Source organism: Moschus berezovskii, chromosome 9 (assembly GCF_049115385.1).
Source record: "Moschus berezovskii isolate FMDL1 chromosome 9, NW_MosBer_1.0, whole genome shotgun sequence".
Lineage (NCBI taxonomy): Eukaryota > Metazoa > Chordata > Mammalia > Artiodactyla > Moschidae > Moschus > Moschus berezovskii.
Window position 1 is genome coordinate 103,993,486 of NC_142468.1, and position 27,847 is coordinate 104,021,332.

A 27,847-nucleotide genomic window follows, 5' to 3' on the forward strand; every position below is an offset into this window, starting at 1 on the left:
AGTTAAAATTAGGAAAACAGATAAATAACTAGTCACTCAATCAGTAAATAATAGAAAAGACTGAATTTTAAGAAATTCTCCTCTGGAAATATTTATTTTAGATCTAGTAACATTTATTACTTTTAAGTATAGTTTTCCTTGACTCTTTACAACAGTCCTAACTTTTTAGGACTGTTTAGCTCACCAAAGTGTCCCATTCAGGAGTTATTTCTAAAGTTTACCCATAATTTTCTTCAGAGCAACCTTCATCTCCTCATTCCTGAGGCTGCAGATCAGAGGATTTAAAAGTGGAGTTGCACTTGAGTACAGCATGGTCAGGAACTTCTGCAGCCCCGGCTGACCGGCTCCCCTGGGCTTACACACAGCACTGAGACTGAGCCGTGAGAAGGAACACAGCTGTCAGGTGGGAGGTGCGTGTGGAGAAGCTCTTCTCCCACGTGAGCCTTTGGGGACCTGAGCCACAGCTCGAAGTCCCAGAGTGCAGGACACAAGAGTGCGGAACCAAGTGACGAATGTGACCCCAGCACTGAAAGTGCTGCAAGTCAGAGCTGTCCTGGGGACAGGGACACATGATATGGCCAGCATCGCCCCAAGATCACAGAGGGAGTGATCAATGACATTTGAACCACAGAATGGAACTTGGGAGATAAGAGCAGCAGCTGTAACTAACCATAAGAATCCACCCACCCAGGAAGCAGACACAAGGGTTCCACAGACTTTCCTGGTCATTATGGTTGGGTAGTGCAATGGACGGCAGATGGCAACATATCTGTCAAATGCCATGAGGGCCAGGAAGAAGGGTTCCGTGGCACAAAGAGAGAGGAAGATGTGGAACTGTAGGATACAGCCATGATAGGAGATGGTCTTGGTCTTGGATAGGAAGTTGAACAACATGCTGGGCACATTGGAATGGATGTAGCAGATCTCCAGGAATGAGAAGTTGGCCAATAAAATATACATGGGAGTGTGGCGTTGCTGGTCCCACCACACAGCACAGATAATAGCACTGCTGCCCAACAAGGTCAAGAGGTAGATGATGGAGAATAAAACAAAAAGGAGAATCTCTATTTCTTGGCTACACAAGAAACCCAGCAGGACGAATTCATGAAAGGGAGCAGTGACACTCTTGTTATGCAAAACATGCATTTTCCTCTAACCTGTAATGTGCACAGACATAAACAGAAGTGCATATTAAGGGTCTGTTTTATTCAGTTTTTCATGCCTCAATTTCTCATTGGAAGTAAGTGGCATTATAAGTAGAGAATAAACTGGAATATCAGTATTTAGTCAATATGAATAATTTTTCTCAAAATAACATTGATGTAAAACAGAATAGCACCATTGATAATATTACTTAAATATTACTTCACTTTAAATAGTTCTTCTAGAACATTTTCTTCCAATTTTAGCCTGTAAGAAAAATAGAGATAGAAATGAATCATTAAACACCTTAACTGGCCACCTTTGTTTAACTCAAGTAGCACTAATAAGCTTCAGAAATGTAGTCATTAAATGTCACTGCTACCATTAAGCTGGACTTGGATTATCTATCGTTTTGATAATCACTACAAGGTCCATAAGCTCTCCTCCCTATTTAACTAAAATACTATAGACTCTTGGTAAATCAAATAAATACACTAATTTGTTTTATGTTTCCATTTTTAAAAAACTTATATTCCCAATTGATTCTGATGTGAAAAGTACACCTTGCTTTATAAAGTACTGTTATGTTATATAAGTACGGACTTCCATGATAGCTCAGTTGTTAACAAATCTGCCTGTAACGCAGGAGACCCCGGTTCAATTCCTGGATCAGGAAGATCCTCTGGAGAAGGTTTAGGCTATCCACTCCAGTATTCTGGCCTGGAGAATTCCATGGACTACAGTCCATGGGGTCACAAAGAGTCGGACACGACTGAGCAACTTTCACTTTCACTTATATGGGTATATAAGTGAAAGTTTGAACCTAGAGGTTTTTCAGAAGCTATGAATTGACAACAAAGAAAGCAAAATATGGAGGTTACACTACTAAGTTAGAGGCTGTGCTGTGCTTAATCGGTCAGTTATGTCCAACTCTTTGCAACCCCATGGACTGCAGCCTAACAGGCTCCTCTGTCCTTAGGGATTCTCCAGGCAAGAACACTGGAGGGGATTGCCATGCCCTCCTCCAGGGGATCTTCCCAACCCAGGGAATGAACCCAGGTCTCCTGCATTGCACTGTTTCTTTACCGACTGAGCCACCAGGGAAGCACAGGGATATAAAATGAAAGAGAGCTCATAAATAACTGGAGGTTAATTCAACAATTCCCAGTCTAAATGAAGGAATATAGCATGTGCTTTAAAATATTTAAATTGTTTTAATTTAATTCCAACTATCCTCTGTGGAGTGCCCTTCATTCACATTTGCTATGCACTTTCAGTTCCATTTGCAAAATTTGCTAGTCTACTATTTTAAAAAATCATATCATATACTTTAGCTTTTAGTTAGAATAGATTTTCAATCCACTTATTTTTCTTTCCTTATTAATTTATACTATTTTCCCTCAATTTTCATTTTAAATACATAGGGTTTAGTTTAAAAACAATAATAATAAATAAAGGAAGGGCTCAACATTTTAATGCTTCCGAAGTGCAAAGTCAAAGTGACTGTTTAAGAAGGCAATGTAAGTTGTATCACAGTTTAATTTTAAAAAAAGAATAAAGAATCAGAATTCAAGAGGGCTATAATGAAGTCCTGGATCTTTTAAAAACAGTATTTATAACCTGGGACAAGTGACTCTCTCTTTCTCTCTCTCTGCTTCAATATCTGCATCTGCAAAATCAGAGTAATATCTAGGTTGCTTCCATGTATTATTGTAAATAGTGTTGCGATGAACACTGGGGTACATATGTCTTTTTCAGTTGCGGTTTCCTCAGAGTATATGCTCAGTGGTGGGATTGCTGGGTCTTATGGTAGTTATTTTTATTCCTAGTTATTTTAAGAGTCTCCATACTGTTCTCCATGTATCAAATTACATTCCCATTAACAATGCAAGAGAGTTCCCATTTCTTCACACTCTCTCCAGGATTTAATGTTTGTAGATTTTTTGATGATGGTCAATCTGACTGCGGTTAGGTGATACCTCATTGTAGTTTTCATGTGCATTTCTCTATTAATAAGTGATGTTGAACATCTTTTCATATGTGTATTAGCCATCTGTATATCTTCTTTGGAGAAATGTCTGTTTAGGTCTTCTGCTCACTTTTTGATTGGGTTGTTTGTTTTTCTGGTATTGAACTGCATGAGCTGCTTTGTATATTTTGGAGATTAATCCTATATATACAATGGACTATTCAGTTCAGTCACTCAGTTGTTTCCGACTCTTTGTGACCCCATGAATTATAGCATGCCAGGCCTCCCTGTCCATCACCAACTCCCAGAGTTCACTCAAACTCACGTCCATCAAGTTGGTGATGCCATCCAGCCATCTCCTCTCTGCCGTCCCCTTCTCCTCCTGCCCCCAATCCCTCCCAGTATCAGAGTCTTTTCCAGTGAGTCAACTCTTCCCATGAGGTGGTCAAAGTATTGGAGCTTCAGCTTCAGCATCAGTCATTCCAATGAATACCCAGGACTGATCTCCTTGAGAATGGACTGGTTGGATCTCCTTGCAGTCCAAGTGACTCCCAAGAGTCTTCTCCAACACCACAGTCCAAAAGCATCAATTCTTCGGCAATCAGCTTTCTTCACAGTCCAACTCTCACATCCATACATGACCACCAGAAAAACCATAGCCTTGACTAGATGGACATTGGTTGGCAAAGTAATGTCTCTGCTTTTAATATGCTATCTAGGTTGGTCATAACTCTCCTTCCAGGAATAAGCGTCTTTTAATTTCATGGCTGCAGTCAGCATCTGCAGTGATTTTGGAGCCCAAAAAAATAAAGTCTGACACTGTTTCCACTGTTTTGCCATCTATTTCCCATGAAGTGATGGGACCAGATGCCATGATCTCAGTTTTCTGAATGTTGAGCTTTAAGCCAACTTTTTCACTCTCCTATTTCACATTCATCAAGAGGCTTTTGAGTTCCTCTTCACTTTCTGCCATAAGGGTGGTGTCATCTGCATATCTGAGGTTATTAATATTCCTCCCAGAAAACTTGATTCCAGCTTGTGCTTCTTCCAGCCCAGCGTTCCTCATGATGAACTCTGCAAATAAGTTAAATAAGCAAGGTGACAATATACATCCTTGACGTACTCCTTTTCCTATGTGGAACCAGTCTGTTGTTCCATGGTCAATTCTAACCGTTGCTTCCTGACCTGCATACAGGTTTCTCAAGAGGCAGGTCAGATGGTCGGGTACTCCTATCTCTTTCAGAATTTTCCACAGTTTGTTGTGATCCACACAGTCAAAGGCTTTGGCATAATCAATGAAGCAGAAATAGATGTTTGTCTGGAACTCTCTTGCTTTTTCCATGATCCAGCGGATGTTGGCAATTTGATCTCTGCTGCCTCTGCCTTTTCTAAAACCAGCTTGAACATCACGTGAACGTGACGTTCACGGTTCACAAGCCTGGCTTGGAGAATTTTGAGCATGACTTTACTAGCATGTGAGATGAGTGAAACTGTGCGGTAGTTTGAGCACTCTTTGGCATTGCCTTTCTTTGGGATTGGAATGAAGACTGACCTCTTCCAGTCCTGTGGCCACTGCTGAGTTTTCCAAATTTGCTGGCATATTGAGTGCAGCACTTTCACAGCATCATCTTTCACGTGTTGAAATAGCTCAACTTGAATTCCATCACCTCCACTAGCTTTGTTCATAGTGATGCTCTCTAAGGCCCACTTGACTTCACATTCCAAGATGTCTGGCTCTAGGTCAGTGATCACACCATCGTGATTATGGTCATGAATATCTTTTTTGTACAGTTCTGTGTATTCTTGCCACCTCTTCTTAATATCTTCTGCTTCTGTTAGGTCCATACCATTTCTGTCCTTTATCGAACCCATCTTGGCATGAAATGTTCCCTTGGTATCTCTAATTTTCTTGAAGAGATCTCTTGTCTTTCCTATTCTGTTGTTTTCCTCTAATTCTTTGCATTGATCACTGAGGAAGGCTTTCTTATCTCTCCTTGCTATTCTTTGGAACTCTGCATTCAGATGCCTATCTTTCCTTTTCTCCTTTGCTTTTCGCTTCTCTTCTTTTTACAGCTATTTGTAAGACCTCCTCAGACAGCCATTTTGCCTTTTTGCATTTCTTTTCCATGGGGATGGTCTTGGTCCCTGTCTCCTGTACAATGTCACGAACCTCCGTCCATAGTTCACCAGGCACTCTATCTATCAGATCTAGTCCCTTAAATCTATTTCTCACTTCCACTGTATAATCATAAGGGATTTGATTGAGGTCATATCTGAATGGTCTAGTGGTTTTCCCTATTTTCTTCAATTTAAGTCTGAATTTGGCAATAAGGAGTTCATGATCTGAGCCATAGTCAGCTCCTGGTCTTGCTTTTACTAACTGTATAGAGCTTCTCCATCTTTGGGTGCAGAGAATATAATCAATCTGATTTCGGTGTTGACCATCTGGTGATGTCCATGTGTAGAGTCTTCTCTTGTGTTGTTGAAAGAGGGTGTTTGCTATGACCAGTGCGTTCTCTTGGCAAAACTCTATTAGCCTTTGCCCTGCTTCATTCCATGCTCCAAGGCCAAATTTGCCTGTTACTCCAGGTGTTTCTTGACTTCCTACTTTTGCATTCCAGTCCCCTACAATGACGTGATGCCGGCTCTGAGCGTGCAGACAATGGACTATTCAGTTCAGTTCAGTTTGGTTCAGTCACTCAGTTGTGTCCGACTCTTTGCGACCCCATGAATCACAGCACGCCAGGTCTCCCTGTCCATCACCAACTCCCGGAGTTCACTCAAACTCATGTCCATCGAGTCGGTGATGCCATCCAGCCATCTCATTCTCTGTTGTCCCCTCTCCTCCTGCCCCCAATCCCTCCCAGCATCAGAGTCTTTTCCAGTAAGTCAACTCTTCACATGAGGTGGCCAAAGTATTACTTAGCCATAAATTGCATTTGAGTCAATTCTAATGAAGTGGGTGAACCTAGAGCCTATTATACAGAGTGAAGTAAATCATAAAGCAAATATCATATATTGATGGATGTATATGGAATTAGAAAGATGGTACTGATGAACCTATTTTCAGGGCAGCAATACAGACACAGACATAGAGAACAGACTTATGAACACAACGGGTGAAGGAGATGGTAGGACAAATTGAGAGAGTAGCACTGAAACATGCACATTACCATATGTAAAATAGATAGCCAGTGGGAATTTGTTGTATGACACAGGGGGCTCAAACCTGGTGCTCTGTGACAACCTAGAGGGGGTGGAATGGGGTGGTAGGTGGGAGGAAATTTCAGGAGGGAGGGGACATATGTCCCCTATGGATGATTCATGTTGATATATGGGAGAAACTAGCACAATATTGAAAATTTATCCTCCAAGTAAAAATAAATAAATTTTTAAAAATCAGAGTAACAATATCCACCATGGAAATTAATGAAACATTAAATGTAACATATTCTTAAAGCACCTAGCCTAGAGTAAATAAATGTTTAGTGTGAGCTCCACTTATTGCCCTAGTTATCATAAGCAAAACATGAGCCCGTTGATCTGATTCTTCCTTTAAAAGTATCTGTTTGAACCTAAAATATAGCTTCCATACACATTCTTATCTCTGAGTATTCAATCTAACAAATTATATGAGTTCAATGCACTTCTATGGTGTTAACTTATAATGGAAAAAATGCCTTAAAATCGCATCATATGTAACTCAGAATGAATCTCTCAAAAATATACTCGAATTCCCAAATAGCGCATGAAATTTGCTCACTGAAATAATCACTTTAATAATTCCTTACCTTTTGAATTAAACCCCTTTTGATAATTATCTATACAATGCTTCTGTTTCTCTGATCCGCAACCTATTGGTCATCATTCTTCTTTTAGTACCTTCCACAAAGTGGTTCAGCTACAGATTTGTTAAACAGACATTTATGGGTTGCTTGAAAAAAACCACTATGAGGAAAATTTCCATTTTAGTTAAAGTTTAGAAGTCCAGGCATAACTTTATCCTTTACTGCCTTGTATATGTTAAAGCTAGGAGAGTAGAACTGGAGTTGCATCCCTTTAGTCTGGATTGATAAAGCTTTCTTCACCCAGAGAACAGCTTCAAATAATCCAGGTTTTTAAAATATTTGATAGTTAAAGAAAGACAGAGTATTCAGGAATTCTGTTCCCTCCTCTGCCTGCGATAGGATTCTTCCTTCATTCCCTCTTGGCTTCCCTCCCTTTCCCAATCTAGAATGAGTAAGAGCTAGTAACATGGACCACCCTCCTCTCCTCCAACCCGAACCTTTTCATCTTTTTCAGCATTCACTTGAATGAGCACTTTTAATAAAGGTGACAATAGACAGGACATGGTGCTACAATAATACAATACTGATCACTGAGGTGACTGTGGCCTGGATATGATTACAAGTAAAAACAGCAAGGTGATTTGGAAAGGGTGGGAAGCACTTGGAATGATGGAATGAATTTGGAGGGGATCTATGGCATAGAAAGTAATCATGTGGAAATTCTACTACTAGGAGAATAATTATACAATCAGAGGAGATATTAAATAATGAGATCTTTCAAGGAGTTATTCACAATGCAAATGACTAAAACTGGTTTAGGAACTTTTAAGACAATAAAACCTGAAGTCTGAGACATTTGAAAAATTTTTCCATAGTGGATTTCCCTGTATGTTAGGATTATTTCAAAGAGAAATGTTCATTTTCACGGTAATTTTATCAAAGAAAAAAACCCTAGGGCTTTGCCCCATCTGGCCACCTTGCACTGATAAAATACCATGCACTGAAATTCTCAATTAACTGAACACCTCAAGACATCTATTCATTCATTTAATACATAAATAATATCAATCTGTTGTGTGGAAGACAGAATAAAAGGAGGGATTCATTCACACTCACTCTGATGAGGTATGTCCAACCTCCACTAGAATTCAAGGGTCCTGTCTGCAGAAGAAGGCATACATTCCTAGCATTCAATCACTTCTGGCTTTGACAGGATTATTATTTAAGGAAAATCCATCCCTTTTTTCTCCCCTCCCCTTAATGTGTTTTCTTTCTCCTGAGGACCCACACAAAAGAAACACTGGGAGATGTCCTGATTGCCCTCTAGGGTACACAAAAAAAATTTTTTTAATGAGTCTTGAAAAGAAAGCAATTTGGATGCACAATCTCTGACTTACTGGAAGTATATTCCTGTGACATCTCAGACTTGTTGAGGAATATTCTGATCCTAAAAAAGCTTCACTTTATCTATAGTAAAGTTCTTCTGAGAACAACTGCTCTAGATGAGAATGGATACAGTTTGGTCAGATCAATTTCCCTGTGAGCATCACAAACTTGAAAGTAACTTGTTTTTTAACTGTTATCACAACAGATAAATTATAAATACATGAACAATGGAAAGGGGTCACATATTCCATAACCAGCACCCCTTCTTCTTTCTTCCTTTTTCTGATCTTTTGGTGACTGGCATCTGGTTGTTGATTTTTAGGCTAAAAGAATATCATGGTACCACAGCTGTTCAATTATTTTTGGCTTCTTAATAAAGACTGATGTATCAATATAAGATAATGATGAAAGAAATTGAAGAAGGCACAAGTAAATGGAAAAATATTCCATGGGTCCATGTTCATGGATCAGAAGAAGTAATATTGTTGAAATGTTCATACTCACCAGAGCAATCTATTCAACCAAGGCATGTGTGCTCAGTCATGTCTGACTCTTTGCAGCCCCATAGACCATAGGCTCCTCTGTCCATGGGATCATCCAGACAAGAATACTGGAATGGGTTGCCATTGCCTTCTCCAGGGGATCTTCCTGACACAGAGATCAAACCTGCATCTTCTGTTTCTTCTGCTTTGGCAGGTAGGTTCTTTACCACTGAGCCACTTGGGAGGCCAATTTGCAGACTCAATGAAATCTCTCAAAATTCCAATGGTACTTTTCACAGAAATAGAAAAATCAATTCTAAAACTTGTATGGAACCACAAAAGGCACCAAAGCAATCTTAAGAAGGAAGAACACAGCTGGAGGCATCAAACTTCCTGATTTGAAACTATATTGCAAAGCTATAGTAATCAAAAGAGTATAATATTGGCATTAAAAACAAACACATTGACCAACAGAACAGCATGGAGAATCCAGAAATAAATCCATGAGTGAGTGAGTGAGTGAGTGAAGTCACTCAGTTGTGTCCAACTCTTTGCAACCCCATGGACTGTAGCCCACCAGGCTCCTCCATCCATGGGATTCTCCAGGTAAGAATACTGGAGTGGGTTGCCATTTAATATTTGACAAGGGAGTCAAGAATGCTCAGTGGAAAAAAGGCAATCTCTTTAACAAAAATTTGAGAAAATTGGATAGTCACATATAAAAGAATGAAACTAGACCCCTATCCTACACTTATCACAAAGATTAACTAAAAATGGATTGAATATTTAAACATAAGTCCTGAAGCCATAAAAACCCTAGAAGAAAACAAAAGCTTCTTGACATGGATCTTGGCAATGACTTTTCAGCTATGACACCTAAAGTATAAGCAACAAAATCAAAGACAAACATGAGGTATGATATCAGACTTAAAAGTTTCTGCACAACAAAAGTAGCAGTCAACAAAATGAAAAGACAACCTATGGAATGGGAAAAAATATTTGCAAACCATGTATCTGATAGTGAGTGAAAGTTGCTCAGTCGTGTCCAATTCTTTGCGACCCGATGGACTATACAGTCCATGGAATTCTCCAGGCCAGAATACTGGATTGGGTAGCATTTCCCTTCTCCAGGGGATCTTCCCAACCCAGGTCTTCTGCAATGCGGATGGATTCTTTACCAGCTGAGCCACACGGAAGCCCAAGAATACTGGAGTGGATAGCCTATCCTTTCTCCGGCAGATCTTGCTGACCCAGAAATTGAACTGGGGTCTCCATAAGGGGTTAATATCCAAAATGTATAAAGAACTCATGAACTCAAGAGTAAAAAACAAACAATCCAATTAAAAACTGGACAAAGAACCTGAATAGGCATTTTCCCAAAGATTTATGAATGGCCAACAGGTACATGAAAAGTTACTCAAAATCACTAATCATAGAGAAATATAAATCAAAACCACAATGAGATATCACCTCACACCTGTTAGAATGGCTAGCATCAAAAAAGACAAGAGATAACAATTGCTTATCAAAGATGTAGAAAAAGGGACCTTTGTCCACTCTTGGTAAGAGTGTAAATTGGTATGCCATTATGGAAAACAGTATGAAGGTTACTCAAAAAGTTAAAAATAGAACTACCATCTAATCTAGCAAGTCTACTTCTGAGAATATATCTAATCTAACAAGTCTACTTCTGAGAATTATATATATATATTTTTGACATTGTAATTTTCTTTTAAGTAGTCTACTCTAGGGAAATGTTCTAATATTAAACAAAAATTTAAGCCCAGTGATTTTTATTGCATTATTTTAAGACCAGAACATTTTAAATAGCCTAAAAACCCTAGGGAAATGATATTAAAACAACACTCAGTATTATGCAGCTTTAATAGTATTTAAGAGAGTTTTAGTTACATGGAAAAATGCAGGCTATAAATGTAAGCAGAATACTAAGTGCTGTATGACCTCATATGTATAAATTTTTACAACAAAAAAGACCAGAGGGAATAAGCCAAGTTTTAACTTGAATTATCTGTGCTTGAAAAAATTGTGAGTAATTTTTTAGCTCCCTTAATTTTTCTGACTCTTCCAAATTTTTGTTTAAACACAAGTTACCTTGATAATCAGAATTTTAAAAAATTGCAACAGTGATACCCAGCACACAGGGTGTTGTAAGGATTAAATAAAATGAGTTACATATAAGAATTTGTCACAGTATCTAGCATAAGATATCAATAGCAATTGTTTCCCATCTTTGACAGGTAAAGATGGAAGGTAAATAGTTTACTATTTAAGAACTCAGGCTTCACTCTCAGAGAGAACTGAATTCAGATATTGTCATCCCCATTTATTAAATGTTACAAATTATTTAATTAACATAAGCTTCAATAGCTTCCCTATAAGTAAAAATAATAGTACATCTAACCTATCAGATTGGGAAGGGATTAAATGAAATTACTCATAAATTTACTCATCTTACTGCCTGACATGTAACAAGTCTTCAGTAAATATTAACTGCTATATTTGTATGCCAAAGTACAAGGGTAGCTACAGGCATGGATAGGCTTTTGAACCCATGTAATGAATTAAAAAATAAAAAAAATAACTGTCCCTTTAATCAAAGAAGCTCAAAATTATATGGCAAATGCATAGCATCAACTGATAGAGTGGAATCATTGGTCCATTATGAGAAAAGGAGTATCAGATGTTTGAAACAACCTTAACAAAAGATGAGTCCCTGGGGTAATGACCATCCCAGCTGAGGGAATCTCAGCAAAGAGCCCCTTTAGGGAAACTGGCTTTGGCCCAGCAACAGTTTCACTGGGGACAAGTGGAAAATTCAAGCTTTCATTCTTACTACTGCTGGATGGGGAGCAGGGGAAACACATCTTTTTCAACTTCCAAAAAACAGAAAAATATTTCCCCAAATGCTCTGGAAGTGAAAGCACAAGGGAGAGAACTCTGAGATCCAAGGGAAATGAAGAGCAGAGGAAAGGCTTATCTGCAGACACTGTTTCTTATTCTAGTAAGTGCCTGAATCAATTCCTTCAACAAAGGGCATATTCATGAACACGGGACAGAGAAAAATATGTGTTATATTTTGACAGTGGAAATGTGAGTTGGAGAAAGTATCTTTCTACCTGTCTGGTTGAAAAAGAAACCATTACATTCAATTTTATCAACTGTAAAGGTGAAAGAAAAGAAAAATAAGTATATTGCCTTTATTTAATCCTGTCTAATATCATCATGATTTTTTTGACTTTTATTCTAAACTACAATATTCTCCTTAAAATTTTGAAGAAAATTAAAACCCAAAATGGAAAATGGTATCATTTTCCTGTTTTTTTTTTTCTTTCTTTCTCAAGGAAGAAAAGTATTACCTGATTGAGGATAAGGTATGCTTCCTTCAAATGGGAAAAGACTAATAACACGAATTCTCTCCAGAAGCTAATGGCTATCATTTCTCATGATGTTGCATTTGATTTTTTTAAACTTAACTTCTAATCCGTGTCCTAGGTTTATGAAATGGCATTGGCCACTTAAAGTAAAATACAGCCTTTAGGATGCCCCGCTGGCAATCTTCCCTTTCTCCTCAACCTTGGCACAGAGACTTACTTCATTGACTTTAAACCCAAGTAGCAAGAAAGTGAGAAATTATATCCTGCATGGTAAGTCACATATGACATAAATAATGGGCTTCCTAGCAACTTGTAACATTCCAGAAATAGCAAAGGTCACAAAAATTGGTTAGGGAAAGTGGAAGATTCAGAAAAGTGCCTTCAAGAATAATAATTTTTAATGTTTGTCTTTTAAGTTTATAAAAGTAATGTATGTTATTTATAGAAATTTTAAGAAACACAGACATGTATAACTAAGAAAAGTATGCAACCTATCATCTGATCTTGAAAAACTTACCACTATTAATTTCATTTTTTCCAGAAATTTTTTACTTTTACTCAGTATTATTTACTTTTTCTAAAGAAGTATATATAAAGAACTACATAAACTCTTGCTACACAAAGAACTCTATAAAGTATGGAGGACTTTATAAATTTTTACTACTCAAAGAATTAACATTACCTTATTACTTATTAGAAATTTAGAATCCCAAACCCCGTCCACTCCTTCTGAGTCAGAATCTGTATTTTAACATGATTCCTAAAAATTCTTATGCACTGTATGAATTTTTTCTACACCTCTAATTCTTATTTAATGGGTATAAATGCTTTAAAAGCTCTGAGTATTTCTAAATTGCCAGCCAGAAAAAACATGTACAAGTTAATATACTCTCCAACAGTTTTTCTAAGTGTCATTTCATTGCACCTTTATCAACTCTGGTATCATGATTATTCATTTTTGTTAATCTGAAAAATCAAAATTATGTATTTCATATTTAAATTAGTGACCTTTATCTGGAAATGTGGAGTTATAGATTTAACTACCACAATTTACACTGAAACTTATATTAACTTAAAGTGCCTCTTAATTTTACTGAAAACAGTATTGCACCATGAATGAATATAAATATATGTTCCAAAACACCCCTTGCTTAGTATACAAGAATGCAGTAGACACTAAGCAAACTTGTATTGAATTTTTAAATTCTTTAGTTTAGTGATTAGCTTATAAAGCTAAATTTAGGAGCTAAGCCTGAAAAGACTGTAGCTAGCACACTCAGTTTATGCTAACAAAGTGGCAGTTGATAGAAAATGAACTAAGGTTCATGATGGATAGCAATCAAAAAGTTAATGCTATTATTCTAAAATGTTTTAATAAAAATATGTTAAGAAATATTTTCCTTTATTATCCACATACTGAAACTATATAAGACTGTATTGTAGACAGTTCTTAAATTTTCCAGCAACAAAAATCTCAGGTCATCTTGTCATCTTAGAAGTAATTCTAAGAAAAAAAGAAATGAAGAGAGAGACAGAGACAGAGAAACAAATGAAATAAAGTGATTAAAAGCAAGGGATGTTTTTCTATGAGAAATTTAGTGAGCTTTTCACTGAAGCTCACTAAACAAGAACGTCTTTCCATACCAGCCTATAGCGCTGTGGTCTCCTTGTTTGCAAGTTTATGAGATGAAAGAAAAAGACTAGGCCATCTGCTGCCCTCTGGAGAGAAAACATCAAGGACAATCAATCTAAATTAGAATCCTTAGACAGCTCTAAGGATTGATCTCCTTTCAAAAGAAAGAAGAAAAATGTATAAAAGAGAATTGACAAGAAAATAAAGTAAAATAGCACTTAATAATTTTAAATAAACTTATATTTTCAGACCTAAGCAAATTATATCCCTGGGTACAGAAAGAATTTACAGATGTGATTTCAAAATCACTATTGGTGTCTCTGAAGAATGCTAAAGAAAGGAAGAAAATGTTTTAAAAACTGAAACTGAACAAGGGCATCAGTTTTAAAAGCTACTTTTAAAATTTTCAATAAGCCCTTTGTTTATTAATGCCAGATTTGTTTATTATGCCAGAAAGTTTTTCAGATACAAAGTCATTTTCACCATTTTTGTGCTGTTTATCTGTTTTGAGCTTAGCCATCTATTCCCAATTGTTTAGAATAATATGTGTTAACCTAGAAAAAGTTTTAAGTTCTCTAAAAAAGCAATTTTTAATGTTCTACATATTCTAACCAAACACACAGGTGAAAATCATGAGAAATTTTATCAAATTCACAGGGAATAAAAATACAAATGGAAGTTAATATTTGAAAGTCTTAAGATCTCATTCAATGAAACACTTTGTGAAATTCAGTAATTAACCTCCCTCACTTCAAAAACTCAATAACACAACCACTAAATGGGGCCACTCTTGTTTTAAGTTCTGTGAATAAAACTTTAAGGACTTTAGTATAATAAAAATTCAATAGAAGTCAAAAGTATAAAGTTACTGCCCAAAAAAGCCAAAGAATTTAAGCCTGCATGAGTTCCTAGAGCAAAAGAGATTATAGTACCATTGCGCTCTGTGTCAGCAACACAGTATGAGGGGTAGCCTCACGTTCTCTCCTTTAAGGCACTTAGTTGATAACACTCTTTTGTTCAGTAAATCTGTCAATTCTAGTTTTTTACAATTAAATTGCCCATGTCAAAATTTATATATTAATTTAGCATTAGCCAGACACCCTTATGGGGAAGAAAATGGCGGCCCACTCCAGTGTTCTTGCCTGGAGAATCCCATGGACAGGGGAGCCTGGTGGGCTGCAGTCCATGGGGTCGCAAGGAGTCAGACATGACTGAAGCGACTTAGCACGCATGCAGATACCCATCTGTATTGTCTAGACCAATGTTCTCCAAAGTTCAGTGCACCAGGCAACCCAATGAGAGATGCAGAAAGGAAATATCTGAAATTCTACTTTTATTTTAATTCTAAAAAAACTTTTTTTTCAAAATCTTTACCAATATTTACTATATTTATTGACAGTGCTTTGTTGATAGTTTAAAAGCGAATAGTCATATATAGAGGAGTACACTCAACAACTGTATTGTTGGACTGCCCAATCAAAAATAGAAACTATTGATCTAGTCCCCTCCCTTATGCTCAGGAAAATGTGCTCATCTCCTGGGGAGGAACCAGGAGACATAATTCTCTTTGTAAATGTAATTTCTGCTCCAATCCTCACAGAATGGACAGAAATGATGATGTCAAAGGTCAGAAATATTTCCCACGTTGTAAGTGAGTTCATCCTCTTGGGCTTCCCTTGCCGCTGGGAAATAGAGATCTTCCTCTTTTCCATATTCTTTATAACTTACATCATGACCCTCCTTGGAAATGTGGCAATCGTGTGTGCAGTGCGCTGGGACCACTGGCTCCACACCCCAATGTACTTCCTGCTGGCCAACTTCTCCTTCCTGGAGATCTGCTATGTCAACTCTGATGTGCCCAATATGCTGGCCAACTTCTTCTCCCAAACCAAAACCATCTCCTTTGCTCGGTGTCTCCTCCAGTTGTACTTCTTCTTCTCACTGGGCACAACAGAATGCTTATTTCTCTCCATCATGGCCTATGACCGTTTCCTGGCAATTTGCCGCCCTCTGCACTACCCCACTGTCATGACTACTAAGTTCTGTAGCAGCCTGGTCATTTTTTGCTGGGTGTACGGTTTCCTCTGGTTTCTGATCCCAGTGATACTTGTTACTCGGCTACCATTTTGTGGCCCAAATGTGATTGATGACTTTCTGTGTGACCTGGGTCCTCTGTTGGCCCTGGCTTCAGCATGTGTCCCAGTCCCAGGGACTGTTCTCATATGTGGTACCATGAGCTCCCTCCTTATCTTTGCCACCTTTTTCTACACTACTGGATCCTACACCCTGGTGCTGATACTATATCTATAGATACAAATATAAAATACCTATTTATATTTGCAAGTACTGTCATTAATCTTCTCCAAACTGCTTTTTTGCAGTTTTGCTGGGTCTAAGAAAATACTGAAAGAGGAATGAGAAAGTCCAAAATTCAAAGCTTTTTCATATCTAGCATTCTGAAGTTTGACCGTCTTCAGCAGCGTATTTACATTATTAACACAGTAATAGAATCTGAGGGACTTACAGATCTCTGAAAGGAAATATTCCTGAAGATTAGAGAGTAAGGTCATCTCTGTGGCTGTCATTTTTTCCTCTCCACCTCTTAGGAAGCCATGAATGTGTCAGGAGTCAGCACAGTGACTGAATTCATACTCCTGAGCTTTCCCTGCTCTAGAGGCTCGAGTCCTCCTCTCTGTGCTCTTCTCTGCGTCCTACATCCTGACACTGATGGGGAATGGGGCCATTGTCTTTGCAGTGAAGCTGGATCACAGACTCCACACTCCCATGTACACTCTGTTGGCCAACTTCTCGTTCCTGGAGATGTGTTACATCAACACCACTGTTCCCAATATGTTAAGGAACTTCCTGTCTGAGACCAAAACCAGCTCTTTCACTGCCTGCTTCCTCCAGTTCTACTTCTTCTTCTCCATGGGCATTACTGAGACCTTCTTACTGCCCCTCATGGCTTTGATCGATACTTGGTCATCTGCCGACTTCTCCAATATCCTACCATCATGAGCAGCCATCTCTGCATGAACTTGGTGGGCCTCTGCTGGGTAACAGCCTTCCTCTGCTATCCAGTCCCTATTTATTTCATCACCCAACTCCCCTTTTGTGGCCCCAATACCTTTGACCATTTTGTCTGTGACCCTGGTCCCCTTCTGACCCTGTCCTGCATCCCTGCCCTGCATCCCTGCCCCTGGAATTGAGCTTTCCTGTTCTATATTGAGCTCTCTTATAATCTTTATCACCTTCTTTTTCATTCTTGTGTCTTACACCCTGGTTCTCAGAGCAGTGTTGCATGTCCCTTCAGCTGCTGGCAGACGTAAGGCCTTCTCCACTTGTGGTTCCCACCTGGCTGTGGTATCTCTGCTCTATGGAACCATCATGATGATGTACATCAGCCCAACCCCTGGAAATCCAGCTGGGATACAGAAGATTGTAACCTTGCTGTACTCATCAGTGACTCCACTTGTAAACCTGCTGATCTACAGCGGGAACAAGGACATGAAGACTGCCTTGAGAAAAATTCAGATGTTTACAAAAACTGGCCAAAGCAAACAAGAGCTCATGAGTGGACCAAGATCATAATATTTATTTTTTCCTTCATTCTGTTCTCCATAGTGGCTGAGCCAGTTTACATTCCCACCAACAGTGTGCAAGGGTTTCCTTTTCTCCACACCCTCTCCAACATTTATTATCTGCAGAGATTTTTGATGATGACCATCAAAAAAATCTATTCCAACTTAAAAAGTAGATCTCTACTTACTGGCACCTAGAAATACAGACCCAAATTCATCTACTTCTGTCTAGACAATATGGACAATAGTACAACCAATTAAACCAGACCTGACCTTCAAAACAGGACTTGATAGACAGTAACTTGAATTAAATGACCTGAATCTGAACTTTAAACTCTTCTCCTCTCCTGACTGCCAGTAACTACTTCCCCTTTATCTGAGATCACTCTCCTCTATTGTGTGCATATTCTTACATTTGGTCTCTATCACAAATGAGCCAAAATTCTTATGTAATTAATATCCAAAAAATTAATAATGATCTTAAGTTATATGTTATAGTTATTTAGAGACCTCTTTAAAAGAATAGATTCCCAGGTTTTTCTCCAAATCCCCTAATTCAGAATATAAAATTAACCCCAGAAATTCCCATATTAATGTGATTCTGGTGTACCTAGATCAGCACCAGTTCACACACTGACCTTACAGAGCCACTATTTAAAAAAAAATACATGACATATAGTGAGGAATAAAAATCTTACAATAATTGGTTGGGAAAGTGAAACAAGTTATGGTGAGTAGTACAGGTGATTCAAACACTCATGACATCAGCAGTGGAAGCTTCTCCTGCCTCTATTCCCAAATTCTCCATTTATAGAATAAGAAATATATTACAGTCTTCTTACCTTTTCCTACCTGTGAAAAATAATTAAGATATCTAGAAATAGGCTCACATTTTAAAAGATTAGCATGTAGTGACAATATATCAATACTCTGGGGTTAGTTTTAAGAGAAGGAAGTTTGGGTTGAGCACGCAGCTCAAAATAGGTAAAAGCAGACAGAGAGTAAAAGCCAGTGAGTCTGAGATATGAGACAGGTGTACGTGATTTGGCTCAACTATTTGGTCATAAATAAATTAGTCAAGTTGTCCTCTGGGGTTGATGCATTTCATTCAGGCATTCAGTAAACATTTATCTCTATCTGAATGCAGAAGATCAAGTCCCTGCCTTTGTGAAGCTTACATTATACCGAAGGGGATAGATAATAAGAAGCTGAACACATAAATCTCATTGCTTATGACTACTAATTCCAGTAGTTTGAAAAATTTGTAACTATATGTGGTAATTGATACTAACTACAATTAGACTCCTGAAATTAATGTTTTATATCAATTATATATCTCAATAAAACAAAAGGAATAAATGAGAACTCTACTTTTAGTTTTTTAATTAACCTCCATATTGTTCTCCAGAGTAGCTGTACCAGTTTACATTCCCACCAACAGTGTAGAAGGGTTCCTTTTTCTCCAAACCCTCTCCAGCATTTATTGTTTATAGACTTTTTTGATGAGGATTATGATCTGTTGAGATGATGCCTCATTGTAGTTTTGATTTGAATTTCTCTAATAATTAGTGATGTTGAGCATCTTTCCATGTGCTTTTTGGCCATTTGTATGTCTTCTTTGGAAAAATATCTATTTACATCTCCTGTCCATTTTTTGATTGGGTTATTTGTTGGATTTTTTGTTGTAGTTGTTACTGAGCTACATGATTTGCTTGTATATTTTGGAGATAATCCCTTGCCAGCCACTTCAATTGCAAACATTTTCTCCCTTTCTGTGGGTTGTCTGTTTTGTTTATGGTTTGCTTTGTTGTACAGGAGCTTTTAAGTTTAATTAGGTCCCATATGTTTATTTTTATCTTCACTATTCTAGTAAGTAGGTCAAAGTGATTTATGTCAGAGAACATTCTGCCTATGTGTTTCTCTACAAGTTTTATAATAAAATAGAGCTATCATATGATCCACCAACCCCACTCCTGGGCATATATCCAGAGAAAACCATAATTTGAAAAGATACATGAACCCCAGTGTTCACTACACAACTTTTACAACAGCCAGGACATGGAGCCACCTAAATGTACATTGATGGGTGAATGCATAAAGAAGATGTGGTACACATACACAATAGAATGTTACTCAACCATAAAAAAAATGAAATCATGCCATTTGCAGCAACATAGATGGTCCTCGAGTGAAGTCATACTGAGTGAAGTAAGTCAGACAAAGAAAGACAAGTATCATAGGATGTCACTTGTATGTGGAATTTTTTTTAACGGTACAAATGAACTTATTTACAAAACAGAAATAGAATTACAATCCTAGGATTACCAGAGAGGAAAGAGGGAAGGGATAAATTGAGAGATTGGGATTGACATATACACACTACAGTATATAAAATAGATACCTAATAAGTACTTACTGTACAGCACAGGGAACTCTACTCAGTACTAATTAATGACTTTATGGAAAAAGAGTCTAATAAAGAGTGGATATATGTATATGCATAACTGATTCACTGTGATGTACAGCAGAAAGTAACACAACATTGTAAGTCAACTATGCTCCAACCAAAAAAAGAAGCTATCCTTGAAACGCCAAAAATAGGAATAAATGGGAGTATGAATACAGAAATTGTTGGGGTAGGATAGGGCACAGTTTAGATCTAAATGGTTAGAGAATGTCTTTGTTAGGAAGTGGTATTTCAAACTCAGATAATATATCATGCAAAGATCTAGGACAATAAACACCCATGTAAGTACAGGTAGAAGCTTGTGATTTTCAAAGAATAAGAAAAGTTGATTTTGCTACCTGGAAGGAAAATGACATAAGAGGCTGGAGTAGTGGGCAGCATCAAATCATTTAGAAACTTCTAGCCCACAATAAAAAGCTTTTATATGAACTCCTGGGGAAGGCTGCTCAATACAATATACTAAGAGGAAGGCTAAAAAAGCTCTCCTTAGAAAAATCCATGTCTTCATAAGCTCTTCTTATATTGAAACGACCTATTTACTTACATGTCTATTTATATGTTCCTTTATTATGCTACATTCCACTTTTTTCTTTAAGAATTTGAAGTATTAAAGTGCACTAAAAGAAAGAATAAGGAAAATATTAATTTAAAAAGGAAAAACAGGATGATGATTTGCGGATGGATAAATGCTGACATTAAGTCAAGCCTGTAAGTGTTATGAGCTCCCTTTAAATAAAGTGGGAAATCACCAGAAAGGATCTTCAGTGTTGAAGTTTTTTCAAGTGTTGTTATGATTCTCTATGTTTCTTTGATTCAAAAAATGAAGTAGAGAATGGAGAAACATTATCTGTCATATGATTTTCACTAATTGTAAGAAGAAACAAATCTGTTTACAAGGAAAACTAAATTACTGACTCCTAGTTCTATAATTTCTTTCAAGATGATTCATATGAGGGAGAATGAGATACACTGAACAGTGGTTCCCCAAAATATCTGACGTATATACATATAGTTAAACACAGCTGCTTCTTATAGCATTTATTAATAAGATTCAAAGGCATTTTATAGAAATATAGCTCAGAGGAAGCAATTCTTTCCAGATCTAAGAACTGAGGTCCAAATATCTGCTTTCTGATAATCTATCTGCCTTAATCCAAAAGTCTGACCTTAACCTCACACTGGTCAGAGTGGCCACCATCAAAAAGTTTACAAACAATAAATGCTGGAGAAGTTGAGGAAAAAAGGAAGCCTCCTACACTGTTGGTGAGAATCTAAATTGGTGCAGTCACTCTGGAGAACAGTATGGAAATTCCTTAAAAAAACTAAACATAGAGTTACCATATGATCCAGTGATCCCACTCCTGGGCACATGTCTGGAGAAAACCCTAACTTGAAAAGATACATGCAGCCCAATAGTCATAGAAGCACTATTTACAACAGCCAAGACAATGGAAACAACTTAAATGTCCATTGACAGATGACTGGATAAAGATGTGATACATGTATACAACGGAATATTCAGTTCAGTTCAGTTCAGTCACCCAGTCGTGTCCGACTCTCTGCTACTCAGACATAAAAACAATGAAATAATACCATTTGCAGCAACATAGATGGATCTAGACATCATCATACTAAGTAAGAAAGAGAAAGACAAATACCATTTATCATTTATATATGGAATCTAAAAGATTATACAATTGAACTTACCTCTAAAATATAAATAGCTTCACAGACATAGAAAACAAACTTATGGTTACCAAAGGGGTTACCGTACAACATAAAGAACAATATTCAATATCTTATGATAACTTATAATGGAAAAAAATCTGAAAAAAATGGAAAAATCTTATATATATATGTACATATATATACATGTATACATAACTGAATCACTTTGCTATACATCTAAAACTAATAGCAGTATTGTAAATCAATTACACTTCAATTAAAAAATAATCTATTATATGATTGGTGCTTTGGTTGACTGATTTGAGGGAGGATCTAAGGAAGTGATGGTCTGCTCCAGATTGTATGTTGTCTATGCAAGGGCCATTCTAAGACTAGGTATCTAGATAAGATTTTATCTATATAGAGGGCAGAGAAGAAGGAGATTAAAGCTGTAATTGGCTTTTTTTTTTAAGTAGTAGACACTCATTTTAGCCAAGAGAGGAGGATATTTGGTATTTTATGACTGGCACAGTGACGTTGTTTTTTTTATCCTTAGACAAAATTATAAAGTAGCTTTGTTTTGTTCCATGTATGTGTCCAATAACAGAATAGCATGACCTAGCTGAGAGTGTCAGAACAGCTTGTAATAACTTTGAGGTCTAGTCACATCATTTGTGGACATCTGGGGCTGCATTTATTGCCTTCAAGTTTTTTAAAGTCTTCATTGGCCACATGGTATGCACACACTTAGGGGAGTTAGAGTTAGATATACTGGTTGATTAATTAATCAAGCAACCAGTTGATTTGTTAACATTTCCTTCTATCTGTAAGAATTTTAAAGAAGGAAAAAGACATCATTTCAACCGCATAGAAAATAAAAACACTAAAATTAAGGAACATCCCAAGGGAAGTGAATAACAAGCAGAGCGATGTCTCTTGACATTGTTTACCTTTAGCATCAATAAATGGATCCTCAAGGATCAGGAAAAACAGGACTTACTTCCTGGCAGTCTCTGCTTATAACCCCTCCATCCCTCAGCAAACATATTCAAGAATTTTTACCACAACCATTTCCAGCTCCTTTCTCCTCTCTGGTTATTGTTAAGAAGACTATCTCTTCTAAGAGAATAAAAAATAAACTTTTGAGAAGCTCCAGGTTAGAATTCCCTTTGCTGATCCAGGTAACAAGATTATGCAGTGTTTAGCAGAGCAAAAAATCATAATCTACTGGTTTTTACCCACAGCTCTCTTTGAATTATCACGGTCATATGCATACAACCAATATCACTTAAACTCTTACTGGTCAGGCAATAGTCAAAGTACTTCCACAGGAATTCATCTCATTCAGTTATCTTTGTAACAGTCCTTTAAAGAAGGCATAACTGTGTGCTTATAATAGCTGAGTATTAATTTCTTATGACAAATAAATAATTCTAAATAATAAATAATAATTTAAATAATTCTAAATTCAATAATTTTTCTATCGTATACAGCTCCCTACCTGTCATCCTACTCTGGAAAATTATCCTTATTTTTAAGTGTCTTCCAGAAACAGATTATCCAATGTTACAGCCCCTCACTGAAACTGTACAAACTAAGGAAGTGAATTGAGTTGTCATGGTTGGGAAGATCTCCTGGAGAAGGAAATGGCAACCCACTCCAATATTCTTGCCTGGAAATTTCCATGGACAGAGGAGCCTGGCAGGGTGAAGTCAATGGGGTCGCAAAGAGTTGGGCATGACAGAGCAACTGAGCACACACACATGAAACATCTCTGGGTGGGTTCTAGAGAGAGAGCCAACAAATGGGTACCAAGGCTTCTACTGTCCTGAGTTTTGAGGGAAAATTAAAATATTGGTGAATGTCTTCCTTGTAATGTGTACGGCATGGCCTGGTTCATTCAGACATACTTTATCTCAGTTTTTCCAGGGTTGACTAATTTAACAAGTAAACAAAGAAAACAAGGCGATTGTTGTTAATTAACTCAGTCCAAATGGCCAGGGTACAAATACACAGACATCACTGCACCCATGTTCACAGTACCCTCTGTAATTGATGCAGGGTGAGTTTATTGGTCTTTTGCTGTTTGTTTGGTTGATTGGTTTGGGGAATTTTGTTGACAGTTTCAGCTCAGACTTGAGGCAGGTAACATCATCAGTCTTCTGTACAGAGGAGCTCAGTAATGAAAAGTGAATAGTGATACAAGCTAATTAAATATGTTAGACTGAGCATAAAATGGTGATGGTAATTCCTGTTTTCTAGAACACCTTCCTGTTTTCTGTAACAGCTCTGTAAGACTTCTTGGCACAGAATTGCTGAGAGGGATAAGTTTTACTTAAAAGTGTAACATGATCAGTTTTTCCATTTTTCAAGGAGTACTTGGTTGCTGCTTAGAAAATGGAGGATAGAAGGGCAAAAGTAGAAGCAAGCTGTTAGAATGCTGCTGCAGAAGTCTAAGGAAGAAAGGATGGTAATTTGAACTTGAGAGACAGCAGTTAAGACAAAGGAGTGCATGATACAAGCCATACTTTAGAAACAGAAGAATCCTGCTAATGAATTGGATGTGAGGGGTAAAAGAAGAGATGTAACAATGAAATAGACTATACCCGAAAAAGTAAGTTCTTCAACATTAACTAAGCTATTTAAAGTGCTGAAAATATTTGAGATGATAAAGTGATTAACACACATAAAAATAACCTTTTAGAAGGTTATTTCTTTAAATCATAAGGCTGAGCACAAGACTCAAAACTCATATAAGATAAAGATTGCTGTAAATTACATGCATTAAAATGTTCTCCTAAACCAAATTTGAAGACAGTTTTCTTTATAATTTCCGGAATATTTTCCCTTGAAAGTAAAAAATTTCTAATATAAGCTCCTACTCTGAAAAAAACAATACTGCCAGGAAGAAAACTACGCAGTCTTATATGACAAAACTAAAAGAGAGAGAAGTCATTAAAATGCAGCATATAGCTCACTCCCTAGGCTCTGGTCAATAGAGACCTCACCATCAGAAAAGAATGTTGACAACTGGGGCTTTCACATGCTATCAGTTGCAGTGATAAATAGTGCAATAATGATGGAACACTGTTGAACTTATCTACTGAAGGTAAAGATACACATGCCCTTATGATCCAGCCTACAGAAATGCATGCATGTGTGAACCAGGAAAAGAGAACTGTATTCATAGTACCATTACTCCTAACAGCCCAAACTAGAAATAGCCAAAATAGTCATCTATAGTACGATGGTTTAATAAGTGGTGGTTTATTCATAGAGTACAGTGGAGTGTAAATGGACCACTATAGATGATTGTTACAACATGAATGTAAAAAACCTTACTGTTGAACAAAAGAAGCCGTCCAAATACTACATATACTGTGATTTCAATTATGTAAAATAAAAAACAAGCAAAACTAAAAAAAAATGTTTCAGAATGCATACTTAGCTATTAAAATAAAGAAAAATAGGGAGGTGATTACCATTAGGAAAGGAGAGTGTTAACAATTGAAGGGGCTAAGAGGCAGAGGATAGTCATCCTCTTATTGGAATGGAGCATAAGAGGAGATTCTAGGGTACAGGTGATCCTCTATTTCTCAACTTCAGTGATAGTTACTGCAGAATTTTATATATAAAGATTTAAATGTTGAACATGTTTCCATATATTTCACAATAAGTAAATATCTCTATATATACTGATATTCATTAAATTGTGTTTTTATAATCCAACTGTTAAACTAGGACAGTAATTCAGGATTAGGCTAAAACAGTAACTATTGATACATAAATGTCTATTTCATTCCCCAGAGTGGCTTCAATTCATATCTGGGTTCTCACCTGTCTTTACAATTATTCAATAATGTGATTTTGTTTTCACAGCTCCCAGACTCATGAAAATCTACAACACCCCCAACACCTCCAGCACCATCACTGGCTTCATCCTCCTGGGCTTCCCTTGCCCCAGGGAGGGGCAGATTCTCCTCTTTGTGCTCTTCTCTGCTGTCTACCTCCTGACTCTCATGGGCAACGGTTCGATCATCTGTGCTGTGTGCTGGGATCAGAGACTCCACACCCCCATGTATATCTTGCTGGCCAACTTCTCCTTCCTGCACATCTGGTATGTCACCTCCACTGTCCCCAACATGTTGGCCAACTTCCTCTCTGACAACAAGCTCATCTCCTTCTCTGGGTGCTTTCTCCAGTTCTACTTTTTCTTCTTGGGTTCTACAGAATGTTTTTTCTTGGCTATTATGGCATTTGATCGATACCTTGCCATCTGCTGCCCTCTACATTACTCCACTCTCATGACTGAACGTCTCTGCACCAATCTTGTGATCAGCTGCTGGGCACTTGGTTTCCTCTGGTTCCCAGTCCCCATCATCATCATCTCCCAAATGTCCTTCTGTGGGTCCAGGATCATTGACCACTTCCTGTGTGACCCAGGTCCCTTGTTGGCCCTCACCTGCACTAGAGTCCCTGTAATAGAGTTAACTAGCTCTACCATAAGTTCTCTCCTCTTATTTATCCCCTTTCTCTTCATCATGGTGTCCTATGCGCTGGTCCGACAAACTGTGCTGAAGGTCCCTTCAGCAGCTGGACGAAGAAAAGCTTTCTCCACCTGTGGGTCCCATCTGACTGTGGTTTCTCTTTTTTACGGATCAGTGATGGTCATGTATGTGAGCCCAACATCTGAACATGATGCTGGAATGCAGAAGATAGTGACTTTGTTTTACTCTGTAGTTACTCCACTCATTAATCCTGTAATATATAGTCTGAGAAACAAAGATATGAAACATGCTATGAAGAAATTATTAGGAACATAAAAGTAAGGATCTTGATTTAAAATATTTGGGGGGACAGAAGCTGTTTTTAATTTCTTGGTTAAAAAGAAGACTAACTGACTTTAGGACTATAAGCCATCTCAAAGATGTACCGCATATCCCCAGTTTTGCAAATGATAGAGCCATAGATTGAAAAACTGAGTTTAGTTTGCTGGGAAATATAATTAAATATAAATTTCCTGCCAATCTAGAAAACCTCTCCACAGTGGTGGAAGAGAATAAAGCAGTTTTATTATTTATTATCTATGGGTGTGAGAGTGGGACCATAAAGAAAGCTGAGAGTAGAAGAATTGATGCTTTTGAACTGTGGTGTTGGAGAAGACTCTTGAGAGTCCCTTGGACTGCAAAGAGATCAAACCAGTCAATCCTAAAGGAAATCAGTCCTGAATATTCATTGGCCGGACTGAAGCTCCAGTACTTTGGCCACCTGATGTGAAGAACTGACCCATTGAAAAAGACCCTGATGCTGAGAAAGATTGAAGGCAGGAGGAGAAGGGGACGACAGAGGATGAGATGGTTGAATGGCATCACTGACTCGATGGGCATGAGTTGGAGCAAGTTCAGGGAGTTGGTGAGGAACAGGGAAGCCTGGCATGCTTCAGTCCCTGGGGTCACAAAGAGTCAGACATGACTGAGCGACTGAACTAAACTCACTGATTATTGAATAAGCATTAAAGCAGGAGACTATGGGCATCTCAGGCAACCCACTGAGAAATGGCAAAGACTGAAAGAAATTTTATCCTTTAATAGTCAGGCAAATACAACCCATTACATACAGGTTCTCAAGATAAAAACTAATCCTCAAAAAGACTCGACCATTTTATCACACATAGTCAATTCATCCTAGATTCACCTGGTAATTGGACTGGCCATCTGTGTTTGCTAATTGGCTTCACACAAAGAAGAAAAGACATTTCTATATAACAAGAGGTAGTTTTCAACTTGGAAATTAGGCCACCAATGTTATGTGCCTATCTTCCCACAGGAAATGGAAGATTGGGGCCTTTCTATCTTGATTATTACATTTCAGAAAGTCTTCCCAGGTCCTTGACAAAGACATTCCTAGGTCATAAATCTGGCAAGGGTGCTGAAAAACCTGTCAAAATTTAAAACTTTTAAATTTTACATTCATTTCAATGACAGAGAAACAAGTACAAGTTTTCTAAAGTAAGTGTTCTGAAAACAGGAAGAGGGGAAAGTTTCTTCCTTTATCTTCAGCATGGATACTTACACCTCTTTTTTTTTTTTTTTTTGTATTTGCTCTTACAAATTGTACAATCCTGGGGCAAAACTTGTCTCCTATTACTCTTCCAACACCAGCAAACTCTTCACTTTTCTGGTAGTGCTTTTATTTCTGTCTTCTAAAACATCTATCATGATAACATCAATTTTAATATTGTATATATCTTCAGGTCAATATGAAAAATAGCATCAGCAAAATAAAAAGTCATAAATAAATGAAAAAAAGTAAATAACAAAGGAAAGGCTTTTAAA

At 37.5% G+C, this 27,847-nt stretch overlaps 2 protein-coding genes and 2 pseudogenes across 11 annotated transcripts in view; 3 read left to right on the plus strand and 1 right to left on the minus strand.

Annotated features, from left to right (window-relative positions):
• The window catches only part of LOC148776847 (olfactory receptor 11G2-like), a 54,214-nt gene that overhangs the window by 14,856 nt on the left and 11,511 nt on the right, over nt 1-27,847 (plus strand). For 2 of the 10 annotated variants that reach the window (XM_088840082.1, XM_088840083.1), the window contains exons 2-3: nt 8,847-8,982; nt 25,392-26,335. The exons of 2 other annotated variants lie outside the window; for them this stretch is intronic. In XM_088840082.1, coding sequence (XP_088696208.1) covers nt 8,874-8,982; nt 25,392-26,335 — 1,053 coding nt within the window. In that variant the 5' untranslated portion in view covers nt 8,847-8,873. Of the gene's footprint in view, nt 1-8,846; nt 8,983-23,953; nt 24,127-25,391; nt 26,336-27,847 lie in introns of those variants that run through there. 6 more of the 10 variants (XR_016038325.1, XR_016038324.1, XM_088840085.1 and 3 more) reach the window with 4 other exon arrangements.
• On the minus strand, nt 211-1,146 carry LOC148776848 (olfactory receptor 11G2-like; annotated as a pseudogene).
• Nucleotides 15,408-16,106, plus strand: LOC148776849 (olfactory receptor 11H4-like). Its single transcript, XM_088839941.1, has one exon. The coding sequence runs from the start codon at nt 15,408-15,410 to the stop codon at nt 16,104-16,106; it is 699 nt and encodes a 232-aa protein (XP_088696067.1).
• LOC148776850 (olfactory receptor 11H6-like) lies at nt 16,409-17,387 on the plus strand (annotated as a pseudogene).

Bases quoted from the DNA above. Each gene is read 5' to 3' on its own strand.
- LOC148776849 (XM_088839941.1), top strand. From the start codon at position 15,408: ATGATGATGTCAAAGGTCAGAAATATTTCCCACGTTGTAAGTGAGTTC.